The following is a 27,161-nucleotide window of genomic DNA, read 5'->3' as shown; positions in this document are numbered from 1 at the left end:
GTCTTTCTCAATCAGTCATGCGTAGCTAGAGGCTTAAATGTTTTGCCCATTTTTTAAATACTTGTGGCTCTCAGTCGGATTTGAGCAGAATGTTTTACGTTTGGCCACCGATCCCCAATTAGATCTAAGTCAGACCTTTACCAGACCGATGCGTTTGTGCGACTATAGGGTCTAGTTTGGCTATTAGTAATGATAAAAACATTCTTAGGCCAATTATTAATGGAACTATTAATTTGCCAAGTTGGACAAACACTTAATTATCAAGAAAATAACAGCAAAGTTGTTCAGTCTTAGTTACTGTCTATAAATGAGGCCTCATGTTTAGAATAACAGATGAAGGCGTAAGTTCAGCACTGGCATTTTTTGAGCAGAAAAATACTATATGTTCTTTTGATAATAAACATTAGTTTATTAACAAAAAGACTTCAGCCTTAAAAAACACTTTAGTCAACAAATTTACTATACTAATAGCCTCAAACTAAACTACTGAGAAAAAGATAAAACATAAAATAACATAAAATGATGAAACATATAAACTACTAAAAGCAAAAACAAAGAAAAAAATATAAAAACATAACCAATAAAATGATACAACTATGTCACATGAACTGTAAAGGTTGAGAAACCAGTCTTGTTGAAGAGGGATTTATAAATGGCTAAGTTAGTTGTAACTAATTCAGATTACTTTGGTGCAAAGCGCTTTGCACCAAAAGTGCACATCAGTTTCAGCTGCGAAGTCTGTTGAGGTCTTTCTCAATCAGTCATACGTAGTCATGTGACCCTTCCACTTTATGGCCCTGTCCAGAAAACAATCTTGTTTCCTCAGACACACGCATAAGAGTGACGAGCTTATGTTTAAGCTCGTCGCCCTGCAGGAGGATGAACCTAAGATCTGCTGCAGTCTCCAGCAGCTTGTCTTCTGGGTTTACAGTGTATTTAGTGCCGTCTATCTCACCATCAACTCTGACCAGCTTTCCCATCTCTGCTGAGGAAAATCATCGCCACAGAACGATGCTGTCACCACCATGTTTCACTAAGGGGATGCTGTGTTCAGTGCCTTGAGGTGACGTTAAGTTTTCTGCCCACATAGCAGTTGGAATGTAGATCAAAAAGTTTTGGTCCCGTCTAAACAGAGCATCTTCTTCTGTGTTTTCTGTTTTCTCACATGGTTTGTGGCAAACTGTAAACAGGACCTTATATGACTTTCTGTAAGCCAAAGCAGGCTGGGAGCCACTCAGCCACAGCAGCCAGACTTACAGAGTACACAAACAATAATTGTCTCGTGTGATCCTTCCACCTAAGCTGCGGATCACCTCCGAAGTTCCCATGTTTATCTTGGATGCTTTTCCGATTAATTTTTATCATTATAGGTGGATCGCCAAAGCTCGGTAGGTTTGTGGTTGTGCCATGCACTCTTCCTCGTTGAATGATGACTTAAGCAGCGTGTTAATGAGCAGTTCAAAGACTGTGATCATATTTTATAACCACAATCTGCTTCAAACATTTTCCATGACGTTCTCCTTCAGCTGTCTGCTGTGCTCTTTGGTCATCCTGAAACACTTTGTTCACTAATGTTCTGAACGAACCTCAGAAGTCCTAACGGAAGAGCTGGATTTATACTGAGAGTAAAACACACACACACATGGGTGGAGTCTACTTACTTATGGTTACTTTCAAAAACAATTTAAAAGCGAGAGTGGATGGGGCTGACTTTACATCACAATTTACAAATATGCATCTAAAAAAAATCCATGTCACCATTTTGTGCTCTTGTGATGTACTATTACATAAAATGTCAGTAAAACACATTGCTTATATTTGCAAAGTCACTAAATGTAATAAAAAGTTAAAGGGCTGTAAATATTTTAGCAAGTTTCTGTGATCCTTTGTTTTATAGCAAGTTCTCCTGTTTTGGTCAAAATATCACACTTTTGAGGCAAAAAAAGAAGAAAAAAGCTTCACATCATTAAATATAAATAAGATGAATTCATGTGATGCGAGGTTCCAGCTACAGGAAGCTTGGACTGATTTAACCCAGCTTCACCGCTCTAGGTGTTTGGAGGAGAAATCTGGAGGCCTTGGCTGGTATCTGTGCTCAGCCCATAATATCTGTTCATTTAAAAAACCAACAACCCTTCAGGCTCAGGTAATGAGCTGCTTTCAGCCAATATTAAAAACAACAGTTTTATTTGCTGAGTCGCTGTTTAGAGAATTTATGTCTCGGTGTTAACAATGCTATGGCAAAGGTTTTCGCTCTTTATCCTCTTCCCCATGAGATGACGCCATTGTGCATGACTTCCTGATTGCTATCCTTTGGCTTGATATTCTGCATAATGTCCTGTGGTTGTTGTCCTTTCGATCATGCTGCAAAGTTGTGCTTAAGGTCAACCGGTCGGTTTCTTCAAGGAATCAGATTCAACCGATCTCATCAATTACACAAAATCTTCCAGGTCCCGAAGCAGTAAAAACGGCCCCAGACCATCACAGCACCGTGTCTGACTGTCGGCGTGTTGTTGGGACCCAGTTCTTCCAAAATGTTCCATTTTTATTTGTCAATTCACTGAATATTTTCCGAAAACTCTGAGGGATCATAAAGAGGTTTTTGGCACATGTCTGATGAGGGAATTTGTGTTCCTTTAGGTTCCTTTAGCGTTTTACACCTTTGGCCATTTCTGCCCACTCTCATTTTCAGCGTTTAATCATGACCTTGGACGAGTGGATAAGTGAGATTGTTCCATATTTTCTCTATTTGTGGATAATGATTTCAGTTCAAATTCACAAGCCACACCGTAAAATGTGGTTAATCTCAGTTAATTTATGATTTGAGTTTTTCCACATACTTCAAGTTGGTTTAGATCACTTTTTCCCTTAATAACTGAAATCATTTGAAAACTTCCCTGCCATTTGCCTTTTTTTTAAGCTTATTTGATACCTTTAAGAGCAAAAAAAAAAAAGCAAAAATAAAACAAAAAAAGTGTGAGGGAGGAGATAACTTTTAAAGCATCGTTTTTTGGGTGCGTCTGTCTTTCAGATTAAAGTTACGTTTTAAATACACAAATTTTGTAGCAAAATAGTTGTGAAGGGATTCCTCCATGACATTCTCTCATGTTCATCTTCATTTAGCATTTTGGTTAAACAAAAAGACCTAAAGGATGGAGATGTATGGATGCAGTGGTATTTTAGGCTAACTTTTCTTTCTGGAATCTCTTTGGCCGGAATCCATCGTCTCCCTGAGGGAAAGTCATTGTGCTCTCACATAAACACAAGCACATGCATAAAGCACATGTGTTTGCAGACCCCACTTGATTTTAATGCAATTTACAGAACTGTGCTCCATTATGGCTTGATCTTATCACATTAGCAAAGTCACGAGGTTTCTAAACACATGCGATCCGAGCAGCAGTCGCACTCAGGACTCCTGAGGTTTTCTTGGATGTAGGAAAATGGGACGAAGACATCACTGCAGCAGAGAGACGCACGCTGCCTGAGTGACTGATGACCTGCTGACTGGGAACAGCTGACTGCTGCTTCAGTGTGCTCCTTTGTTGGTTGCAAATGCGATTTAGGTTGGAATGAGGAATTTCTAGAGACACGGCCACAGTCCGGCTCCTGTTGCATCCATCGCTGTTTCCTCCTGCTGCAGTCAGCTAAGGGGCAGTAAAATAAAGCATTAGCTATGACGCCAGTGAGTTCACTTGGGATGGTGGAGGAAGACGGGCCAAAAATGTGCAAACATGTGAGCTACTCAGTCAAAAAAAAAAATAGAGAGAGAGAAAAGTCTGCAAACAGAGCACCGGAGGGAAGTCGGTCAGTCAGCTGAGAGACGCTTTCGGTTCCTATGCCTCACTGACTTTCTTCTGTCAGCCTCTGTTTTATTCTGATGCAAATGTCAGTGGATAGATAACTAAAGTGTGTCTTTTCCGTCTGTGATTGACTTCATGCTCAACTAGTTTGTTCTGGGAAAATGGAGAAATCTGTTGACCTGCCAATAAGTAAACCCCACCCGACTATATAACCCAATAATGGAAACACACAAATTACAAAAACTCATGCATGCACAGCTGCGAGGGTAGAAATTATCTTTATTCAGGGGCATCAAAGTAAAAGTGCGTGAGCACAATGTGGAACAACTCCGAAAATTATATGATTTTTGTGAGTATAAATAGATCATATTTTGGACTTCCAGGACCCTGTTTTGACCCACTTCGAAGCGGGGATTCCTAAATTTACCCTGGCAGAAACATTTCTGCATGGAGTCACCACAAACTTTCCTCTGTCCAACATTTCTATAAGTTTGTGGTGTGTTTTGAGATTATTGCTGGCTCTAATGAGCTGCAGTTCTGCATGCGTGTGTGCACACGTACGATTGCTCCCAGATGTACTTACATGACTCGGGTGGGTCCCCCCAGCTGCATGCAGCAGACAAAGACACAGAAGGATGACGAATGAAATGACACCATTTTCACCCTACAGCTGTCTGCCTCTCCCTGTTTACCTCAGCCGACTCTTAAAGTCCCGTGATTATATTTATTCCCCCTCTAATATTTCAACTTAATGTCCTTTTTAATCTCTCGCACTAATTAGAGCTTTAACATGTGTGTCTAGTGTCAAATATTCATGTGTGACAATAAAACAAATATTACATCTGAAGTGCTCGACATACATTAGTGCCACATGAGAACTTTCCAGTTTATTTGTTATTACTGATCACACAGTACTTTGTTGCTATTGTTCATTTAAAGTTGAAAAAGTGTACATCTAGGAAGTAGTTTGCGGTCGTGGAGCTGAGTATTCAGGAATGAAAAACTATAGCCAATGCTAAGACCTAAAAATGTAAATGCAATTGAGATAAAGTATTTGTTTTTTAGCCCGAACCTTTGAATGCGAGGTTAAAGAAATATAGCTTTTAGGTTTCCCTGACTGGGTTTTGAGAGTAACCTTTTGCTAATACTTTTGATTTTGTTTCACCACCAACATCCGAAGCGTAGGGATTGAAGTACATACCCTTCTTCTCATTTCTGCCTGATTTTATTTATGTCTGTAAGATAATGGGATCTGTCCATCTTTACTCTTCTGTATCTTGAACAAATAACAACAACATGCTTAACAAAGGTGTCCAAGTCTTACTCATATTGGTCTCCTTTAAACATATTGACCATATGGATCTATTTTAAACAAAGTTAATGTGGCTTGAGATCTCCTGATATTGAAACGTCTTGATTTTGTCATCTACACTCGAGGAAGCCCTAATCAGTGGCAGCCATCTTTACTTTTTGTTCATGAGCAGAATAAAGAAAATGTGAATTTTCCAAAACCAGAATTGGGACTGGAGAAATCAGAAAAAAACTGAAAATCCATTAAATAAAAACACAACAAATTTTTGTATCACTATTTAGAATTGAAAGAATACTTTTGTAGATGTTGAGTTGATTATTGGTTGTGAAGTTCTTGGAATGTGACGTGTAGAGGCTGATTGGTTTGGAGAGTGATTGAAACGCCGCTACTTTGTAGCTGTTTGGAGACGGACTTGTGGCTGGAAGGAAAGTTGAGTAAAAATCAGAAAGCATTTGGACTCCAGTCGAGCCTGAGCGGGAGGGAGGGGGACAGAATGAGAGATGACCCAGTTCTGTTTCACACAGGACCGGTGCCAGAGGCACAGAGACCGTGGAGGCTGTGGTGCACGTGACGGGCCTGGGATGGGCCCCGGTCCACACGGGAAACGCACAATGTCTCGTTTGTTTTAAATGACTGTGCTGTTGGAGCTGGTCTCCCTCTTCCCTCTTGCTGTCTGCTGCGAGCTCTGAAATGTGGAAATGATTTTTGCCTTTGGATCGTAGCCAGATCGTTTTGGGGACTGATGTGATGTGACCTGATAAAACTCGGTGATTTTGTCAAATCGGCTGGGAGTTTTCAACTAAGGAGTGGCATTTGGAAGGAGAATACAAATGCATACCAGCCACTGGCTCAGGGGAATGAGATCTGAACCGGTTTGAAGGGGAGGAGAGGAGAGTGGTCTTGATGGAGGGACTTTCTTCACACTATCATATTTGTTGTAAGCCATTTAGTTTTACCTCTAGGGTGCTGCAGTTAGTGTGGAAATCACCTTCTATGTTCCAGAAACACACCCTGCCAGCCAGCCTCTGCTGACTTTAAGAACTTATCCCCTATATTTTGTATCATTGGAAAAATAAAAGTTCTCCAAACTACATGATACATGTGCCTCCCACCGGCCTCTGCCACTAGACACAACACAAGGACTGAAGTAGTGAAAGGGAGTTCTCACACCTGAGGTGTTTTGCCCATTTAAAACGAACTCTGGTTCCTTTCCCTCCTTGGTGTGGTTTGTTTGTGTACCCAGACCATTTGGAGGAGGTGGGCTCCGTATGCTTCCAAACGAAGCATAGAGCAGTCCACGGCCTGTCGTGTGAATCTGATGCAGACGCAGCTACCAGGCGCAAGCTTGATCTAAGTGCCTTGCCGTAGTCAGGTTTGTGTTGCATTGTGGGATGCGGTAGAGTAACCAAGCCAACAAACAGTGGCGGCGCACCCTTTCCTATGCAACTGTTAAGACATCTTCTCATAATCATTCAGTATGGATTTTTGGCTTGGATTTTTCTTGATCACCCCGCCCCAGCCCCCCGTCCTCACAAAAAAAATGACTAGTTATAAAACTCATCAACTGATTTGGACTGATTTGCTGAATGTCTGCACACCAAGTGGTAAGGTTGCTGCTTTAGCAAACTGTGAGAGCTTCATTTTTTCAAAAACAGATATTATCTGAGTCGGATGGGAAAAACACACCAGGTTTTATCTTGGCAAGGTTTGAGTTTGATCACAAAGGTGGGGAAAACAAACTATGGTTGTGAAATCATCCTTAGATCACACATTTTTAGGTGATACTTACATTCTGCAGCTGTCTTCTCAGATTATCCAGAGCTCCTCTCTATCTCTGGTTTTTCTCAAACACAGACAGACAAGTGCAATGTTATAATGTTACATGCACCTGAGAGTCTGGCCAGCACAAATGTCAAGAACAGACAATGAGTTCATTACAGAGTGCCTTCCTATACAATCTGTGGCCCTTTCATCACGTTTGATGGAAGCGCGCTGCAGAAGCTGGATTCAGGCCGAGCACTCCTGTTTATGCCTGACATAGATACTATGCCTGTAATCCACCGATGTTTTACTGTCTGAATGGTGAAGCGGTGTAGGGTGTAATGAAACATCCAGATCTGACATTGGCGTTCAGAATACAAAAGGAATCAAAATCTTCTTTTGGTTTAGTATGTTTTTAAAAGGTTTTATGAGCCACAAAACATTGAATGTTCGAGTCGAGTTTGTCCCCATGTCAAATGCAAACTCAAACTGCAACATAGGCCTACGATGAGGATAGGAAGCTTGAAAGCAGATGCTAAATTAGCTGCTGTTAGCGACTAATAATCTATTCATGGGATTCTCACGGTGCTTCTAAATCATTATAATCTTGTAACAATATCTTTGGCTTGCCAAGTTCCAAAAATACTTAGATATAGTATTTAAAAACGTGGGAAGTTTCTTCAGTGGCTTTACCAGGCGGAGAATGTCTTTTTTAGGACACCTGGTTGAGAAAAAACTACAACAAACTACTGTTACAACTCTAATCAAATATTGACTGAGATTAAAAAATATTTAATTGGTAGTTCAGTCAAACTGCAGTAAGATTTTCACTTTCAGTAGTTTTAGATGGCAGGAGTTTACTCTGACATGGACCTGCTCGGAGTAGGTGTTTGCTTTTCTCCCCAGGAGATTTTCCTCCTAACTCTGAAGTCGGATCGCTACCGTCTACTGCACTGCTAGGTTCTTCAACAAGTCCAATTTCAATCCCACTAACATATTCCTTTGGCTTTCCTATCACAGTTTGGATGGGTTTTTGTTGTGTCAACATGCCCCACTGCTTACTGAGTGTTATAACCTCTTTGCAATTAGTGCTGACAGTAAAGAGGTAACTACTCATTTTGAGTTAAAATATATTGTTGGTTTCTCCTGGCAGACTACAGAACCGGGCCATGCTTTGCCTCCGTGAACAACCAGATGTGCCAAGGCCAGCTCACAGGGATCGTCTGCACAAAAACCTTGTGCTGTGCCACAGTCGGACGGGCGTGGGGTCACCCCTGTGAGATGTGCCCCGCTCAGCCTCACCCCTGCCGAAGAGGGTTCATACCAAACCACCGCACTGGGGCGTGCCAAGGTAAAGTCTGTTCATAAAGCCTGAATCTCTTGTTTCTTTTTCTAATTTAGTCCTGTTTCTTTGCCTCTGTCTCTTTTCCAAGTCACTTCTATCCCTTTGTATCTTAACTCGCTTTTCCTCCGACTCTTCCCCTCTTTTCCTCTGTCATGCCCTCAAAGCCCGCTACAGAGGATTAGCTCTAATTGGGTTAAATTGGGTGGGTGGCAGTGCCTCCCACATGTGCATGGAATGCCCACAGACAGACACCCGCTGTGACAGGATTGTCAGAATTGGTAACACGGGTCAGTGGCAGTGCCACGTGGGAGAGCTCATTTCTGGTAAGACGGCCCTGTGCCTCGCTGCCTCAGACCCAATAACATCAGAACCTCCGCAGGGGAGGCGGACCTGAGCCAGAGACCTACTGGAACATGGAGTACTCTGAGTCCACTCAAGGTCAAAGCGTCCTGCAGATTTTCTGCCTCATTTCTTGATTTTATTTGCTCGAAATTGTTAAATGAATTAAACTGAGTCATCAGCATAGCGCATAAACCCGTTGCACTGTCTCAGCGATGAGTATCCCTTCAACCTTGGTAATGTCCCGTGATTGAGGGTTTAGCACTCTGTTAAACTCGACACCCTGCTTCAAATACTTTGCTAATGTTTCTTCACTTTTCTTTGCTTCGCTTTCTGTTCCTCCTGCAGGAAATCTTCTCTTTCTTTCCTCTTTTTCCCTCATCACAATGATGAACAAAGAAAAGTCAAAGGAGGACAGACCCAGAAAAGACGTACGCTGCCTAATGTGTTCATTTTTAGTAACTATGGAATGGGAACTAGGCATTAATTACATGTTTTTTTGTTTCTTTTTTGTCCAGATGTGGATGAATGCCAGGCCATCCCCGGCATCTGCCAAGGAGGCAACTGCATCAACACAGTGGGGTCCTTTGAATGTAAATGCCCCGCTGGGCACAAATTCAACGAGATCTCGCAGAAATGCGAAGGTGAGTTTTAAGCTTTGAGTTGTGGTGGTGAGGAGGATCATGTGAACTGACTGACTTTCAGAGTCAGCTTGAATGACAGAGTACGCTAAGAAATATTTAAAAGAGCCTAAACATTAAGAGAGAACCACATCCGTCTCTGTGGTTTACTTCATCTCAGTAATGGTATTTGGGTTTTTACTTTGTGGGGAAAAGACCACACACTTTTCCCTTAAAATAAGTTTAATTAAACCAAAGTAGCAGTCAGTTTTCTGTCAGCTGTACAGCTCTTAAAGCTGAGGTTTCAGAGAAATGCTGCTTTATTATCGTTTTGCTCTTGGTTCCCTGATAGTTACAGTACAGATCTTCTGTTTTCACTGTTTGTCGTACTAAAAATATTTCCGATCAGGCAAATTTAAGCTAACTAAAATACAAAAAAGCTGTTTTGACATGCTGATTTAATTTATTTAGGGTGAAAACTATCGTAATGGATCCGGCTCTGTTGGAAAAAAAAAACTTTAACCTGGTTGTGTCACCTGTAGTGGCAGATATGTGTTGTACTCAGTGGTGGGCATTTATCGCATCGCTTATCGGTTTTTGTGATAAATTTCTTATCATAATAAGTATTTAGATTTATTGTTGTCATTATGAATTCCAAATAATAATAATTAAAAAGAAACTGTCCATATTGTCAAGATTACTTTATTTTCTCTACTGTTTCTTTCAATGAGTGTCAATAAATACAAATAAAGTTAAAAAAAATTAAAGTAAAATGCATTTAGTATGAACAGTCTAGTGATGCAAACCAGTCACATTTCTTTGTGTGACTGGTGTCCTAAAGAAACCAATTACAAATGGTTTCTTGAACAATATTTGTATTTGTTGGGAAACGATTGCTGTGCCATGCAATCACAGCAACACAGTTAACTGCAAAAGAAGTAACAGATACCCCAATATTACCACAAAATATCATGAAAAACTTTAAGACCATATCGCCCACCCCTCATTGCACTGTGGAGTTTTCTCAGCTTTAAATAAGAAAAACATGGAAAAGACAAAGTTTTTATGTATGTATAGATAAAACTGATTTGCTGAACATTGTGATTTTAATTCCACCCTATTTTATTAATCTCTAATTTGGCTTCAGAATGACCCAGAATGTGTTAAATGTTTCCATCTTCGTCATGACTTGAATAAAACATGTCTCCTCCTCTGTAAGTCTGTGAGAAATATTGGCTCTGAAACGCATAAATTTTGATCGTTTCCAGACCAGCTTTAAATCTGTTATCCTGGCACTCTTCTTCAGAGAGAATATGTGCTATTTTATGCCCAATAATAATTGCCGGAAAACCTCTGGACTGTGTAAAACACATTTGACACACGTCTAAGTTACAGTGTGTTCTCTAAAAGATGCCGTGTCTGATTATGAGCACTTCAAGGAAAGTTGAGTTTTGCTCGCACAGGAGAGAATCTGCCGTGGCCTTTGGATTTTAATATCCTGTGACCATGTCTCGTTTCCATCCTCTCCTCTGTGCAGATCTGGATGAGTGTTCGAACATTCCTGGTCTTTGTGGCGTGGGTGAATGCTATAATACCATTGGCAGCTACTTCTGCAAGTGTCCCCAGGGATTTTACACCTCTGTCGATGGATCCAGGTGTTTGGGTGAGTTCCGGGTCACACCGACTCTCACGCCCCATTAAAGGACAAACAGGTTTATTGTGTCGTCCGGCGTCCGCTTTGTCTTTGTTTGTCTCTGGCAACTCAAACACAGAAAGTAAAGCATTTCAGTCAGGAAGGTGATGCTTCAACCTATTTCTTTTTTCCCATGAGTCCTATGTTTGGCACTTAGGGAAGAAAAATTTGAAACGCATCCATCGTTCCATCTGGAAGAATTTAGGTCAGTAGTCACGTCCCTGTCTGTAGTTCCCCAACAATGGACTGCAGTACTGTGCAAAAGTCTTTGGTTATTCTTTATTTGTTTTATATATGTGCATTTTTAAACTTTTATTGTTGTAATTGATCTTCAGGAATAGTTTATTAGGTTTTTCTTTTAAAGTTTTTGCTGTTATTTTCCTTAATTTGTAGTCCAGTGCCAAATCACTTTCTAAAGACTTGTTTTTGGTTTTTTTCTACTTGATTAACACTTAAAAAATTGAGAGATAAGTCCAAAACACACAGCTTCAGAACCAACTAAATTTGTTCTCTTTAAGCTTTTTATTTATTTTTATTTTTTACCAGAATTCTGCCAAGAAACAAATTAAGTTTCCATTATCTAACCCTAACCCTCTATGAAAAGGATCAAAGATAGTACAGTTGTTAGGACAAAATTGAATCACTCAGCAGTGCTATAATCTTGAAGACTCATTCCCTAAAATCCGACATATAGTAGATTGTCAACAGATGTTTAAAGACTGGATCGGAAATCAATAAAAAAGCATACACAGTTCGAAGAAAGATTTCGATTAACCTTCAGAAAGTTTGGGGTAATACTAAGAAACACTGGCTTCTTCGAAGCAAACAATAAAAAAGAGAAGTTTAAGCTTTTGGGGAAAAAAATGACATATTATGAGACGAGCTTGACTTTTGGAGGAAGAGAAATGTGCGTGCGTTTGACTGTCAGTCCACCGGAACTGCGATGATGATTTCCAGAAAAGCTGAAAAAGTCCCTCCTTAAGCTCAGTTTCAACCAAAACAGACCAGGGAAGAATGCGAGTCGGAATAATCCATTTGACCTTCAAGCGCATTATCACCCTCGCATGCATGCACACAGAAACATATGCAAACACACGCTCGCATTACCCCCCTCAGGAGAGCATGCTTGGAAGGAATGTCTGAGTCTTCCGTGCCAAAAAGCTGCAGTGCCAAACATTTTAGTCTACTTCCCATGCAGCAACGCTACAAGTCTAGACCCTGAAGGACAGATTTTTTTTCTTTTTAATGCGCATTTTTCAGTTCATGCATTCCTGGAATCATTCAAATTAACCAACAATAAGGTGATGGAAAATAGCTCTATGCTGGCGCACACTGGTTTAGCTGGCAGGAAATGAAACAAAAACGTGAATTTTTATGTTGATAGGCAACTTCAGTGTGACTCATGCTGGAGCAAGGAGCCAGAAACTGCAGGATGGAGAGAAAGTTCTCATAAAATATGAATTGATGACTTTTGGAAGTTGCCTCCATCCCCAAATAATGGAAAGTCTGAAACAACGACCTCTGTTTGATTCTACTCTTGCCAGTTTCTCAACATGCGGACAGCTCAGGTCATAATCATGGAGCATGATTTGTTTAACTTACTTCACGCCGTGCCATTTTTCACAGACGCTCGCGGTGGATACTGCTACGGAAGCCTGGTGGATGGACGCTGTGCCAGCCAAAACTCACAGCTGATGACTAAAATGCAGTGCTGCTGTGACAGTGGGCGCTGCTGGTCTGACGGTTCCACGCCGGAGATGTGCCCCATTCGTGGAACAGGTGGAGTCTCGGATGACCTCACATCAGCTCAAAGTCTTAAAAAAAAGAAATAATAACCCGCATATTTTACTTGCATTTTGTTTGTAATTGTGATCGCTGTAGAGGAGTACCAGAGGCTGTGCATCCAGATACCCGATTCTAACAACGGAGTGGTGATTCCCGGTCGGATCCCTGGGTCTCCTGACCTGCCCCACATCTACCCAATCCCAATACCTGGAGAAGTTCCTGGTCAAATTCCCATCCAGGTTCCAGGTCACATCCCAGTTCACAGACCGGTCGTAACTCCAGGCCAAGGTCCAGGGCCGTATCATCCACAAGGACCTTTTCCTCCTCCTCCAGGTGATTTCTGGTTTTCTTACGAAAAAATGTAGTTCGTTGCTTAAGCTAACAAACTAGAAGGCATTTGAGATCATTAAACGGGTAAAAGTACTACAGGTTTATGGGCAGAATATGTCTAAAAACAGTTCTAAAAACATTTGAAGACTAATATTCTTAAGACAACATATTACAATTTTGTGCAACTCTGAACTATTTTATAAATGTAGAATAAACCAGCCTTCCGTCTCTGGAGACTTTTTGCTCTTCTGTCCACATTTGCTTCCAAAATATTCTTCGATTGTTCTGCTTATAGAAAAGCCATCAGCTGCATTACGTTCTCTGAAATGGGACAACACAAGGGAGCATGGAGGTTATTTTATTTTATGTTATTAAAATTGTTTAGAAGTCATTATTTGGTGCAGTTCTGAATTACTTCTATGTCTCCATTTTGACGCTGAATTCTGCAAGTTCTTTTACATTAAAACACGTTTGGATGTGCCAAAGGACACTTAGCAGACAGTCTTAGTTAGGATTAAATGGGGAAGATTTCACATATTTAAGCTCTTAGTTGTTGGAGAGGAAGAACTGTTTACTGGCCACATTTCCAAGTTGGCTAAAAGTCCGTGTCTAATTTAATGATCAGACATGGTTTACATGATCTGGTCTTTGTGTGAGAGTAGCAGGTGGATTCATATGGCAGCTCATCTTGGAAATGTAATTTATCATCTCTGGATATTCCTGGTCCATTCCATAAGAATGCTCTTTCCTACACTAATGTAGAAAAGAGCATTGATCTGTAGCTTAACCAGTAATGTATTGTTGACAAATAGTTAATTTTCCTGAAGGTATCAATAGGAAGTAGACATTGATTAATGTTTGATCTGATTTTTCCTCTGCAGCCTTCAATGGACTTTAAAGTCTTCCATGTTTATTATATCAAAACATTTTAATCATAAAGAAACCTGCTCTTTTTTGTGAATGCAGTTGTGGACGGAAAACCGTATTTCACATTTCAGTTACAGTTTATCGTGTTAAAAAGTCCTGAAACTGTTTTTGTTTGAAACAGCTTATTTTGTTTTGTGAATTTTGTACAACCAAAATTGGAGACTGGTTGCCTTATGGACATAAGATTTAAACTACTACATAGAGACAAAATACTATAATTTATTTCAAGAATCCATAATTGTTCATCTCAACTCTAGATAATACAAACACATTTGCTTGATGTAAATATGTTTGCTTGCTTCATTTGATTGCTTTATTTCTGAGTTTCCATGTTTATAATGGGCTGTCTTAGAATTCATGTATTCATTTTGAGCTTGCACGTCCTCAGAAACGTGAACTCTGTGCACCCTGGATTCAACAACCTTTTACAGCAACACAGCTCTGACTTTGTCTAAATGCTTTTTGGTACCGCATAGATTGTTATACAGTATGAAACTATGTTTATATTGCCAGTTGTTGAATGTATGTGCTGTTGTTGTTTCTGTCAGGTCCTGTTATCATCCAGACACAGAATATCACCAACATGTGCCAGGCTTTCCGTAACCTCTGCCTGAACGGCCGGTGTATTCCCCTGCCGGGCATTGGATATCGCTGCGAGTGCAACATGGGATTCAAGCTGGACACCAGGGGCGAGTGCATCGGTAAGAAGTGTTAAGCTGCCTATTTTCCAGCTTGCTTTACGCGAGAAAGCTTTTTGAACCCCAGTGTTTATTCTACAGATGACGATGAGTGCGACAGAAGTCCTTGTCCACACGGTGAATGCATGAACACCCCTGGTTCTTACATCTGTCAGTGTCCTCCCGGATTCCAGACTACTGCGACTAGGACAGAGTGCCGAGGTGACACCCACACTCACCCACCCTGCAGAAGCGCAGGCGTACGCTTTAAGAAGCTGCGTGTGTTTACTGTACTTTTTGCCGCTTGCAGATCTGGATGAATGTGTCGCCAACGGGCGTATCTGCAACAACGGGCGCTGTGTGAACACTGAAGGCAGCTTCCACTGCGTCTGCAACGCTGGATTCGAAATTTCAACAGATGGCAAAAATTGTCAAGGTCCGTCAATTTGTGAGATCTACATTTCCGCAGCAGAGCCAGATTTTAAAGGGTGGTTCGCTTTAATGGTCACAGTAGGTGTGACGTTTATTTTTAATGGAGCACGGATTCGTTCGGGGTCTGGAATACAGTAGAGTGGGTGGGATTTTAAAAGATCATGCTGGCAATTTTATGTGGATTTCAGCTCAATGAGCTTTATAGGACATGCAAAAGTCTTTACCAGAGTAATTAATGTTATGGAAATACTTGCACCATCTTTGCTTGCCTTTTGGTGTAAAATTGTGTCTCTGCTGGTACTGCAGCTCTCCCCATACAAAACCAAAAGTTTGTTAGGTAACCATGCTAAGTTACTCATAGGTTTAGTGTATGTTTGTATAGTAGTCTGACCTGTTGGTTTGCTATTAAATGGTGATTCGCCTAAGTTGACTGAACTTTGGCCCATTGACTGATGAAAATAGGCAAGTTTCCCCAAAGATCCGGCTGGCTGGCTGGATCTTCAGACTCATTCAAACAATGTAACCTGGAACCTTCGCTAACAACCTCTGTTTTCCCACAGACATGGACGAGTGTCTGATCAGAAACATGTGCCTCAACGGGCTGTGCATCAACGAGGACGGCAGCTTCAAATGCATCTGCAAACCCGGGTTCCTGCTGGACACCAGCGGACGCATGTGTGTAGGTGTGTTGGTGAGATGGTTTACTGTTCAGCTGAAAGTTTCCATCAGTTTTTCCTTTTGCATAGCATGTAGTTTGCTGGGTGGCTGACTCTCTGGTATTTTATTGCTGCTTTTAAGTGAGTCTGAACAGATGAGGTAAAAAGCAAAAAGTCCCCCTAAATGTCTTGGGGGAAAAAACCCTTTTGTTTCCTGACAGGACCGCTGGACATGTCGGCAATCAGGATCTGCCTTTTTCTGCCTAACTCTGCCTCCAGCAGCCTATCCAAACCTATTTGGAGCGAAGAGAAAATGCGTCTGGCCTCTTTTTAACATTAAAACAACAAAATGACTATAGAATTCCTTGAGCAGATTTATATACATATCTTTACTTGACATTATCAGATGCATAAAATGAAATTCCCATGCCCTGTAGATAAATGGGAAACATTCTCCCTTCAAATGTGTCTTTCCAGGGTTAACTCCCCATACAGCCATTTGATCTCAGAGATGCTGAGTGCATCAAGTCATATTAGATTAAACAAACAGAACAAGGGTGTGGGAGAAGTGTGCTCATGTATGCAGTCACAAATTAAATGTGTAGCTTAAGAGGATCCTGGGGGAGAGAAGGGCGGGCAGAGGGGCTCATTGTGTTTCAGTAAAATCTGGCTCAATTCCTTACACATAAACATGAACACAATGGCACACAGGCCACATCGCTGCTAGGAATTATGACTGTGACAGACTGCCGTTAAACAGTGAGATGCCACAAGTGTCCTTGAGACTTTGCTGCAGAAATAAGAGGAGAAGAAAATAAATGTTCTGCTTCTGTTTGTAGACATTGATGAGTGCGAAACTCCGGGCATGTGTATGAACGGACACTGCGTCAACACAGAGGGATCGTTCCGCTGCGAGTGTATGGCGGGGATGGCGGTGGGTCTGGATGGACGAGTCTGTGTTGGTGAGCTACCATACGTATCCATTTGATTGGATACGTGATTCATTTCCTTCACTGTAAAATAAATATGGCAAGCAGAAATCTGACACTATGTTTTTGCCCTGCCGCATGGTAAAAATTCGTCTCTTGCATCGTATAAAGTGATTGATGTGGTTCAGTCATACTTATTCTACATGTAAGCAATGTCTGATTTTGATATTCTGAAGTGTTTACCGTACCGCGAAATACCATCACAGAACCACTACCATACTTTACAGATGCACTGCGAGAATGGTCAAACTTCCTGTAAACACGGGCTGGGATGTGAACCCACCTGTGAGCTAACAGCTCAGATAACTATTCCGCCATGCAGCCCCGCTCCTGAAGTTTTCCATCAACTCATTAAACTTTTATTGTCAACAGGGACGGATAAATGTTTGTCTGCTGGAGGTTTGTGTATTTCTAGTTGCTTAGTCACTGCTGACTAAACTGTTTACTGATACGTCAGTACACAGTTTAAATTCTTTGTGACTTCTAACCCTGAATTTTACCTTTTTTCCCTGACTAGTGTTTCCCTAAACTAGATGAGACGATCCGCCGGCGCATGTGACAAGTGAACAGTTTTTGCCATTGTTGTTAAATTAGATATTATGGCCAATTTAATCTCTCAGGATGCTACAGTGAGAAAAATAAATAAATCTCCTGCTGATTCTGACATCCAACAAATGTAATTGTATGCCGCAGAGTGAAATAACTATTTGAGCTCTCATAACAAATGGTGCACCTGTAGACAGAATCGGTTTCTTCTGACAATAGTCCGGAATATTTCAGGCATGTAAGCAGATCTGCTCAAGTGTTTTTATTATTCTCCACTAAAATGAATATATCCTAAAATTTATGATGATTTATTTTTAGACAAGGGAGGCTTAATATGAAGACAAGAAGGATTTCTGCCAACTATCTGAATTGATTGTATTTGAGCCTCTTGGCGCTCACGTCTTGTTGAGTGCTTATTGAAAACTAGAACTTCTTCTGCCTTGATGTTTTCAACATTTCCAACAAATGACACTGCATTATTATTTGTGAGACATGTCGATCCTGCACTGATATAAAGATGATATCAGTGCAGGAGAATGCCTTAAATCCAGGGAGAGTACGGATAGAACAGCCATTTGTTTTCGCTAGTGTGAATGTTTATTGGAGTTGCTGACTGTTGCCATTCTTTTCCCTCCGTGTTGGTCTATTTTCACCCGCTTTCAGGATCTTTTTTTTAACCTCAGTTTTGGTTTCTCACATACATGCCGTCATGTTTTTTTTCTTCTCCAAAACAGACACACATATGCGCAGTTCTTGTTACGGTGGCTACAAGCGCGGGCAGTGTGTCCGACCTTTATTTGGAGCGGTGACCAAGTCAGAGTGCTGCTGTGCCAACACGGCATACGCCTATGGAGAGCCCTGCCAGCCCTGCCCACCAGAGAGCTCTGGTACTGGAACTTAAATCTCTTTTCCTCTGCAAATGTATTATACCCGATTATACCCGACTCTTCAGAAGGACTCATTCTTTGCACAGTGCGTTTAGTAACTTTTACTCAAATCAGAGTAACTAGAATCCATTACCAGATGAAACAATCCTCAGTGAGCATTTTCCTGTTGAAAATCCAACCAAACGATGTCTAAACGCCTCGAAGATTTTTAGGCTAAAACTGGTTTGTATTTGATTTAAAAGCAAAAGTTATTTTGGTATCTGAATTTGTTTTTAAGACGTTATATAAGTTTAAATGTCGACCTATTTTAGCTGAGCATTAAAAATAAAGAATGAATTGCGCTGATTGCAAACTCAAACATCTATTGCCAACACGGCGTTTTTTCTATGTTCACATGTACAATTAATCGCTTGTAATTGCCAATATGTGAATAGTCTTTGACATGCCATTTTATGATAAAATGAAGAAAAAATATAATTCTTTGTAAAAATGTATACATTATATCTTTATAAAAGCATCTTTTAATAATCTTTAAGTGGATAATAAGCATGGTTTTCATAAAGCCCACAAAATGTGTTTTCATTTTCAGTTTGATGTAATATTCTAATCTTTAGCGTCATGTTTTCATTAGCTGTAAGCTGTTCACTATGAAATACTATGAAAAATTAACAGAAAAGGCTTGAAAACATTAGCCTGTGTGTAATTAATCTATATAAGTGGCTTCACTCAGTAAATTGAATTAATGAAAATAAATTAACTTTTCAATAAGCATCTATAATACGGAATACAACTGTGTTATATGAAAGGAAGAGGATGTTTTATTCCTCTAAATCAATGCTTTTTTGGTAATGTTTACATGGTTACCGACATTTTTTTTCGTCCTTAAAGATTTGAAGTTATTTTTAAACTCATCAGCCTACGTTAAACTAAATCTAGACTTAGACATATAGGTCTAAAACAGGGCAGTAGACTCTATATTGACTTTTATAAATAAGTTTTACATGCACTCTAGAAATCAGGTCTATTGTTCAGTGTTAGCTCACCTGCTGAGATTGACTGAGAGACATGTCATCTGGTCATGAAACGCAGGACACAAACTGTGTATATCTCGTGTTTCTTGTGTTGCAATGTAATTTGTTTAGTTGCCTCTCATTAGTCCTGCCAGTTAAAGAGTTTAAATTAAAGGACACCAGAGAAACACCACATAAAAGGTGCTTTATATACATTGCAGCAAAATAAGAATGCTTGTACATGGATAATGGTATGGTACGAAATGTCCTTGCATTTTCTTAAACTCTGGTAAAAGCTATGTTTTCCTGCATTTAAAATTATTTGCTTTCTTCATCCAATGTGTGTTTGTGTTTTGTTGCAGCTGAGTTCCTGGCTCTGTGTCCCAGTGGTTCCGGCACAACAGGCGACGGGAGAGGTGAGGAGAAATATGCAGACTTGTCCTTAACTGTTGTCCCGGTTAAAGAAAATAGCAAACAGTTGCATGTCAGACAGGCAGTTCTGCTTGAGCTGAAAGTGGGTTGTGATCTGATCATCTTCCCTCACATGTTCAGCAGGCTGTTCTTTGCCTTCTCAGATATAAACGAATGTGCCCTGGACCCTGATATCTGTCAGAATGGAATCTGTGAGAACATGCTGCGGTCGTTCAAATGCAACTGCAATGTCGGCTTTGAGGTGGACCACACGGGCAAAAACTGTGTTGGTAGGTGAACTTCAGTAAACTTGTGCTAACAGAACCCCGGAGTAGAAAAACTGATGGCGTGTATTGGTTTTTGATTTGTCCTTTAGATATTGACGAGTGCTACATGAACAAGCTGCTCTGTGACAACGGCCTGTGCAGGAACACTCCCGGGAGTTTCACCTGTCAGTGTCCGAAAGGATATCGCTTTGATACCGAAACCAATGCCTGCGAAGGTTAGACCAATGCTCAATCCCTGGTGCAGTGCATCGTTGCATATATATTTTCTCTTTCTCTGTACGATAGTGAATAACTGTTTGTGCCCACAGATGTTGATGAGTGTGACTCTTCCCCGTGTATCAACGGAGACTGCGCCAACAGCCAGGGGTCCTTCGTGTGTTCGTGTTCAGTGGGCAGCACCTTGGACAACACTGGACTGGAGTGCATTGGTAAACAAGGAGCGGCTTTATTTCAACGCCGTAACCACAAATATTCTTTAAATGAAATGTGCACTTTTTTCCCCCCCTACATGTTAAAGTATTTGTGTTCACTACGAGATTTTCTTTTCTGAAACAGAGACGACTAAGAGCACCTGCTGGCTGAAGATAGTCAACGATCGCTGTGAGGTCAACATCAATGGAGCTACCCTGAAATCGCACTGCTGCGCCACGCTGGGAGAAGCCTGGAACAGTCCATGTGCTAAATGTGAAAAAGGTGATCGGCGTTTTCTGTATTTTCATGATGCCAAGGCTTTGTCTAAGAAAAACACCACTAGCTGGAAACTGACTAATGTAACACATGTATATTCTGCATCAGAAGCTACTGAAACACTGAAAAGGTGAACTAGTACACACAGTATGAATCATAGCTACATTTTGTACTGTTATTTGCCCAGGCATGTGTAGAACAAATCATGTTTGATCAATTTCTAAGTGTTTTTTCCATAGCAAAAGATAGATTTGCTCTTTAGAAACATGTTTTCCACTTCTGTCACTATTACATGTTTGTCTTTAGATCTGTGAATATTTCTGCTGACCGTTCTCATCTAAAGTTACCGTAAACAGCACCAGGGTAGAAATCAATACCTTGGAATAAAAGCTTAGTGATAACAATCAAATTCTATACATATAAGCTGAATTAAATTGAACTGAATTAATACAAATGAAGCCTAGGCGCAAATTCAAACTGGAAGACTCTTTTATCCCCACCGGGACCCGTTAATTGAAGCGACCTGCCCACAATCGTCGACCTATCAACACTGGACCAAGCCACGTCACGTCCAATCATCGACCAAGTCCCAGCTGATAAGGACCTTCATCCATGGTGTCCTTCGCTCTCCAGCCGAGCTCAACCCACCACCACCCCTTCTCCTCCATTCGCCCGGTCCTGAGGCCCGCACCCTTCTTCAACCTCCACCACCAGTGCCGGGCCCTGGGGGATGACGTTCCTAACAGCATCGGGGATGCTCATCTGAAGCCCATCGCTAACGCTGCGATAACCGTTATCCCCAGCCGGGGCCCGAGCGCCAAAGACTTTAAATTCTGTTTGTCAATAAACTCTTCTAATTGTCTTCTCATCTCCATCTGAGTCTCTCCAGATTGAAAAATAATACTTAGGTGATATAGTTTTATTATCAAAATGATTTCATATTAAATTAGTTTTTATTTCCTAACCTCGCTCATATCTACAGCAGTAATTAACCCAGTTTAAAACAACTAAAACTGCAAACAGCAAAGCTGTGTGGCTCTCATAGTGAGCAGAACGGTTACTTTGATTAGCCTAACATTGACTTCATCAACTTGTGGTGTCCTCTTTGATTCTAATCAGACATCACTAATGACTAGCTTTGCATTGTACCCCTTCCTCTCTTCAGATCCAATCTGCGGTAAAGGCTTTGCCAGAGTCAGAGGAAATAACTGTGAAGGTAATGGGCTGCTGTGAGGACTTCATGGTGCAGAACATTGTGCTTTTACCTTTGAGTTCAGTAATGTGGAGCACTCAGCTCGGCTCTCGATGTTGCTTTTTTCTTTCCCCCCTCTCTCCCGGTTGACTCTCAGATGTGGACGAGTGTCAAGTGTTTCCGGGTGTGTGCATAAATGGCAAGTGTGTCAACACACAGGGATCCTTTTTCTGCCAGTGTCCTCCAGGGATGACTGTTGACATCAGTGGAAGGATGTGCATCGGTAAACCTTTCACTCTGTAACTGAATGATGTATGTATTATTTAAATTAAGATATCTAATGCATGTTAACATTCTGTGATTGAAAGACCTGCGTACCGAGCACTGCTACCTCACCCACAACGACGAGCGCTGTGGGACGCCCATATCAGGGAAACACAGGGTGGACGCCTGCTGCTGCTCCGTCGGTGTTGCTTGGGGGCCCGAATGTGATGAATGTCCAGAACAGGGCACACCAGAGTTCAACCAGCTGTGTCCTCGGGGCCCCGGCTTCTCACACAGAGGGGACTTCATTATTGGCAGACCCTTCCTCAAAGGTATTGTTGGTAGAGTGTGAACCGAGAAAAGGTGCCCCATTGGTTGAACTCTAACCGGTTTCTCCTTCCGCTTTAAACCTCAGACATAAATGAGTGCAGGATGATAAACACTGTGTGCTCTAACGGGAGATGCAGAAACACCATCGGCAGCTTCCGCTGTCGCTGCGACAACGGCTATGCCCTGGACTCGGACGAGAGGAACTGTACCGGTGAGCGACTTTTGTGAAAGTTGTCAAACAAAAATGTGGAACATCTGGTATCACATTTGTTACGATCCATCCGTCCGCCCATCCACCCAACAAGCTACCTTTGGCAAATTACACATTTTTAGCTTAAGATCTGTGGAAACATTCACTATGTTTTTCACACTTGTTCTTTTAAAACTTTCCAAATATCAAAATCAGAAGTAATACTAAATTTTGATATAAAAAATGGGTAGGAACTCTGTAAAAAATTCAGAAATCAGTGGTTCAAAATGCCTTTAGACCTATTTTTAGCTTCTATATTTGCGTTAGGAGTCTGAAGCTTATTCAGTTTGGCTGGCTTTCAACAATTTTAGCCTTTCTTCATCAGTTCTTTTCACTCCATCTTTCTGCCAGCTCTAATCACGTTAAAGCGCTGTTAAGCCATTACTTACACTCAGCTCATTCAGTCTAATGGGAACGTGGCTGCTGAGGATATACTGGAGCTGGTCCCACAATGTCTGGTTAACTGCGTTTCTGCTGTACTGAAATGTACACACATCACTTCAGGTTTAAATGGCCTTACAGTGTATGGATTCTGAGCTCTTTTAAAGGCTCTGAGTGATTAAATGATACTTGGGATGCGTTACCTCAGGTGAGTGAGATCCCAGACTGATTTCTCAGTGTAAAGCGTTTCATAATGCGGCTTAAAATCGAAAAGGTCAAAGCTTTTAGACTGGGGAGGAATCTGAGAGAGGAGCCACCTTATCTTTGCTTAACTTCACTTTATGGTGTTCTTTTCCTTCAGCTAATTTGAACTTTTATGATCCATTAGCTTCGCATGCAAACGACCTACCTTGGCTTTTTGTGTTAATCTATTTTTTAACAAAATAGGAATTCATCTCCAATTCAGAAGCCAGTTTTTCTTCTTGCACACTTTCTTAAAATTTTACAGCAGCTTGTTTTTCCGTACTATTTGATAGTTTCATATAAAAATATAAGCTAGAAGAAGTAGATCAGTGGTAATGGTATAAACTAACTCCTACAGGGTATTAGAGTTGCAAATAGTAGTCACTTAAGAAGTGTTTATATAAACTATATTACCAAATCTATGGCGTCTTCCCTCCAAATCATTGAATTCAGTTGTTCCACTCAGTTTTATGGGTGAAAATCCAACACTCAGACCGCCGACTGCGTCAACAAACCTTGTCTGAGGTACTCGGTGAATTCCAGTGTAGTACGTAATAGTTCTTGTGCAATAAGTCCAGTCATGAAACTTCCTCGCTCGCTTAGTCATGGAAAAATCCCAGTGTGGAAGACAGAGCAACGCCGAGGTCCGCACTGTGCAGAAATCCCCAACTACCTGCAGAGTGAACAGCCTTAAAGCTCCAAACTTCATTTGGTTTTCACATCAGCTCAAAAGCTAAGTAGAATGGATTTTCAGAACCAGATGGAGTTGTGCAAAGCATGCCGCCGCAGCACTCTAGAGCAGTGGAGATGGGTTCACTTGGGCGACAAATTGAGGAATCTGAGTTTGGTCAATTTCATGCTCCTAACTTTACAGGAACAGTGAGTTTATAGGAGCAATGCTATGTTTCAAATTTTTTGACAAGTGATTGAAATAAATGAAGTAAATAACTTGTTTTCAGTATGTTTGGTAGAATCTAAAATGTATTTCTTTTTTGTCCCCTGTAGACATCGACGAGTGCCGGATATCCCCGGACCTTTGTGGTCAGGGCAGATGTGTTAACACACCCGGAGATTTTGAGTGCGAATGCTTCGAGGGCTACGAGAGTGGCTTCATGATGATGAAAAACTGCATGGGTGAGCAATGACTCGATTTAATAAGCGTACGTCAGATCAGCTCTGCTGCTGCTGGTAAATTGATTGAGCAGTGTGCAGAAATGCCTCGTTTATGAAAGGTCGTTTCGTGTGAGAGCAGGAGTGATCTTTTTAATGCGGTTAAAGCGGTAGGATCTGAAAGCAGGGAGCTATTGCAGCTTGTAATAGTCTTCAGCTACAGGGAGGACCTGCAACACAGAGCCAGCACCAGAGCTCCCTTTAGGTTCATAAATTCATGATGAGGTGCTTATAAGTGCTTATGCCAAATGTGGAGCAGCCCACTTTTGGGTTGGGTGATGTAACCTAGTATTACTTTGGCTGTTTTTATTCACATATTACATACATGTTGGCGCAAAATGGGAGTTAAAATCATTCTTCCACCTGATTTGTGTTTGGAAAAGCCCCAATTTAGGCCTCCCAAGTTCCCATAAGGGTGGTCCAGAGTTCTAATTATTAAAAGACAATTCACGGTACTGGACCTCAAGATGGAGCAAATCAGCCGGCCCCCGTCATGGCTTCACAATACTTTGCATGCTGCTTTTCTTTTCAGGTCATCAATGGCACTCAATTGCATTTTTGTTATTCTCACGAATTGCAGCGTTTTCATCTGAAACAGAAAGATACAAGCTGTATTTTTGTGGCAATGTGGGCATTTGGAAAGGGAAGTAATAAATCTAGTATTATAATTATTTATTGGGTTAGGTAGGTAGACAAAACATGCAAATGGTAAATACTTTCTTACTGTTGATGCAACAAGCTTCCCTAAAGCTAATCCGACATGTTCAACCCAGTTAATATTATTAGGAAATTTGAAGTTGTGAAACAAATATGTCAGAGCCAGAGGTCTGACATATTTGTTATTTTGCCTGTGTTGTGTGTTCCTCTGCTGCCAGACATTGATGAATGTGAGAGGAACCCTCTCCTGTGTCGTGGAGGTGAATGTGTAAACAACGAGGGCAGCTTCCAGTGCATCTGCCCCGAAGGACACGAGATCGCCCCTGATGGCTCAGCATGTTTGGGTGAGCAATAACATCAACTTCCTCTTTTTTCCTTTTCTTTTCTCTCCCCTGTTTAGGGATTTTTGTTAAGGTGTGTAATGTCCTACGGATGGTGATCAGAAGTAGGATGTAGGAAGTTACCGATTGGGACCGATTGGGGAAAGAGGAACGTTGGATCATCTGGCTGGGTTTCTGTCTGCATGTGTATATGTGTGTGTGTGTGTGTGTGTGTGTGTGTGTGTGTGTGTGTGTGTGTGTGTGTGTGTGTGTGTGTGTGTGTGGCCTCACTGAGCCTTGTAACACCTGCTAATGTGCGTGATGTCTATTATTGGACAGATTTTAGTAATATACTTTAGAAAGATAAAATACATTTTTTGTTAATTATTTTAAATTGAAATATATTCACATCTAAAGTAAATATATATTTTGAATTACTTTTCACTGTTTTACAGGATTTATTTTTTAATTACTATTTTGTTTTCATAAATATGTTAAGTATTTTCAAGCTTGGTCGTCTAGTTTTCTGATATAAAATGTGGTCAATTCTGACAGCAGCCAAATTCAGAAATAATTATAGTAATTGTTTGGTACAACATTGCTCTGTGCATTAAAAGCAAGGTTGGATTATACCACTATGAAATGGCACTTTGACATAAAAGTACCCTGCAAATCCCAGCAAGACTTAAATAGCCACTGACATTAGCACAAAGACTTCAGAACGGTTATTCAGTCGCATCGTGTTGTCTAAATGTGTAAACAATGGAAATGTTGCTTGGAAATACCAACATTATTCTAAATTAGATGAGAACCAAATGTTAAAAGCTGTAGCCATTGTAAATATGTAGACAGAAATAAATTTTAAAAATCCATCTTAATCCAAACCTCTATGTTGTTTTTTTTTCCACATACAGTTAGTGCTGCAGCATAGCTGACTCCCATGGGAAGTTAGAAAAGTTACTTATTGCCTTGTGCCATATATAGATTTATGTAAATGTCTTTCTTGGTCTTTTGATTGAATTGTGCCTTGTGAATGTTATTTTACATATGCAAGTACATATACTGTATATGCTATTATATGACTAATCATTGCTATCTGTTCTCGTTGTTAATTCTACTTAACGAACCATTTAATATGTGTTTTTTTTTTTTTTTTCATTTTAAATTTGCCCAGTTTTCATCGAGGCTTTCTTCTTTTGCAGATATAAATGAATGTGAGTTGAGTGACAGGTTGTGCAGGAACGGTCAGTGCGTCAATATGATCGGCCGCTACCAGTGCACATGCAACACAGGCTACAAATCCAGCGAGGACAGGCTGGACTGTGTTGGTACGTGGTAAAATATGCGACTGGTTCACTTGTGATGACCGACTCTTTCTGCTTTGTTGATTTATTAAACCATTTTTACTCATCTTGTTTTTTTCTGCTGCTCAGATATAGATGAGTGCACCATTGAGAACGGTGGCTGCGAGTCTTTCTGCACAAACTCGGAGGGCAGCTACGAGTGCAGCTGCAACAGCGGCTACGCGCTCATGCCTGATCTAAGAACCTGCACTGGTAAGTAGGTGTATTGTGTTTTGCAGTGTATAAGAAAGTTGATCTTTTTATTACTTATGGACCATAATATGATTTAATATGCATATTTATTCCTATTTTTTACTTGTAATCTCGAGACGAGATAAGAAGCTGACTGATTCTGACTGGCTTCAAATTATCCTTTGTTTACAAAGTTACAGAAGTTCTTCTATATTTCTGAGAGTGTCAGTAGTAAGAGTAGTAATAGCAAGCTGTAGTGATCAATTCGCTACATGGTTATGGGAAACCTGCACTCAAAATGTAAGCCATAGACCTACAAAAA

At 40.8% G+C, this 27,161-nt stretch overlaps 1 protein-coding gene across 1 annotated transcript in view; it reads left to right on the top strand.

Annotated features, from left to right (window-relative positions):
- The window catches only part of fbn1 (fibrillin 1), a 69,903-nt gene that overhangs the window by 10,692 nt on the left and 32,050 nt on the right, over nt 1-27,161 (top strand). Inside the window, exons 7-30 of the mRNA XM_028013986.1 lie at nt 8,030-8,227; nt 9,079-9,204; nt 10,718-10,843; nt 12,500-12,652; nt 12,755-12,991; nt 14,464-14,616; nt 14,695-14,814; nt 14,903-15,028; nt 15,585-15,707; nt 16,520-16,642; nt 17,950-18,102; nt 19,475-19,528; nt 19,688-19,813; nt 19,900-20,025; nt 20,119-20,238; nt 20,366-20,503; nt 21,663-21,713; nt 21,847-21,972; nt 22,058-22,285; nt 22,369-22,494; nt 24,163-24,291; nt 25,203-25,328; nt 26,507-26,632; nt 26,738-26,860. Of these exons, the coding sequence (XP_027869787.1) occupies nt 8,030-8,227; nt 9,079-9,204; nt 10,718-10,843; nt 12,500-12,652; nt 12,755-12,991; nt 14,464-14,616; nt 14,695-14,814; nt 14,903-15,028; nt 15,585-15,707; nt 16,520-16,642; nt 17,950-18,102; nt 19,475-19,528; nt 19,688-19,813; nt 19,900-20,025; nt 20,119-20,238; nt 20,366-20,503; nt 21,663-21,713; nt 21,847-21,972; nt 22,058-22,285; nt 22,369-22,494; nt 24,163-24,291; nt 25,203-25,328; nt 26,507-26,632; nt 26,738-26,860 (3,237 nt within the window). The remainder of the gene's footprint in view (nt 1-8,029; nt 8,228-9,078; nt 9,205-10,717; nt 10,844-12,499; nt 12,653-12,754; nt 12,992-14,463; nt 14,617-14,694; nt 14,815-14,902; nt 15,029-15,584; nt 15,708-16,519; nt 16,643-17,949; nt 18,103-19,474; nt 19,529-19,687; nt 19,814-19,899; nt 20,026-20,118; nt 20,239-20,365; nt 20,504-21,662; nt 21,714-21,846; nt 21,973-22,057; nt 22,286-22,368; nt 22,495-24,162; nt 24,292-25,202; nt 25,329-26,506; nt 26,633-26,737; nt 26,861-27,161) is intronic.

This window comes from Xiphophorus couchianus, chromosome 4 (genome assembly GCF_001444195.1).
Source record: "Xiphophorus couchianus chromosome 4, X_couchianus-1.0, whole genome shotgun sequence".
In the NCBI taxonomy this organism is placed as follows: domain Eukaryota; kingdom Metazoa; phylum Chordata; class Actinopteri; order Cyprinodontiformes; family Poeciliidae; genus Xiphophorus; species Xiphophorus couchianus.
The sequence above is the reverse complement of the archived record's forward strand: the minus strand, read 5'-3'. Positions and strand labels throughout refer to the sequence as shown.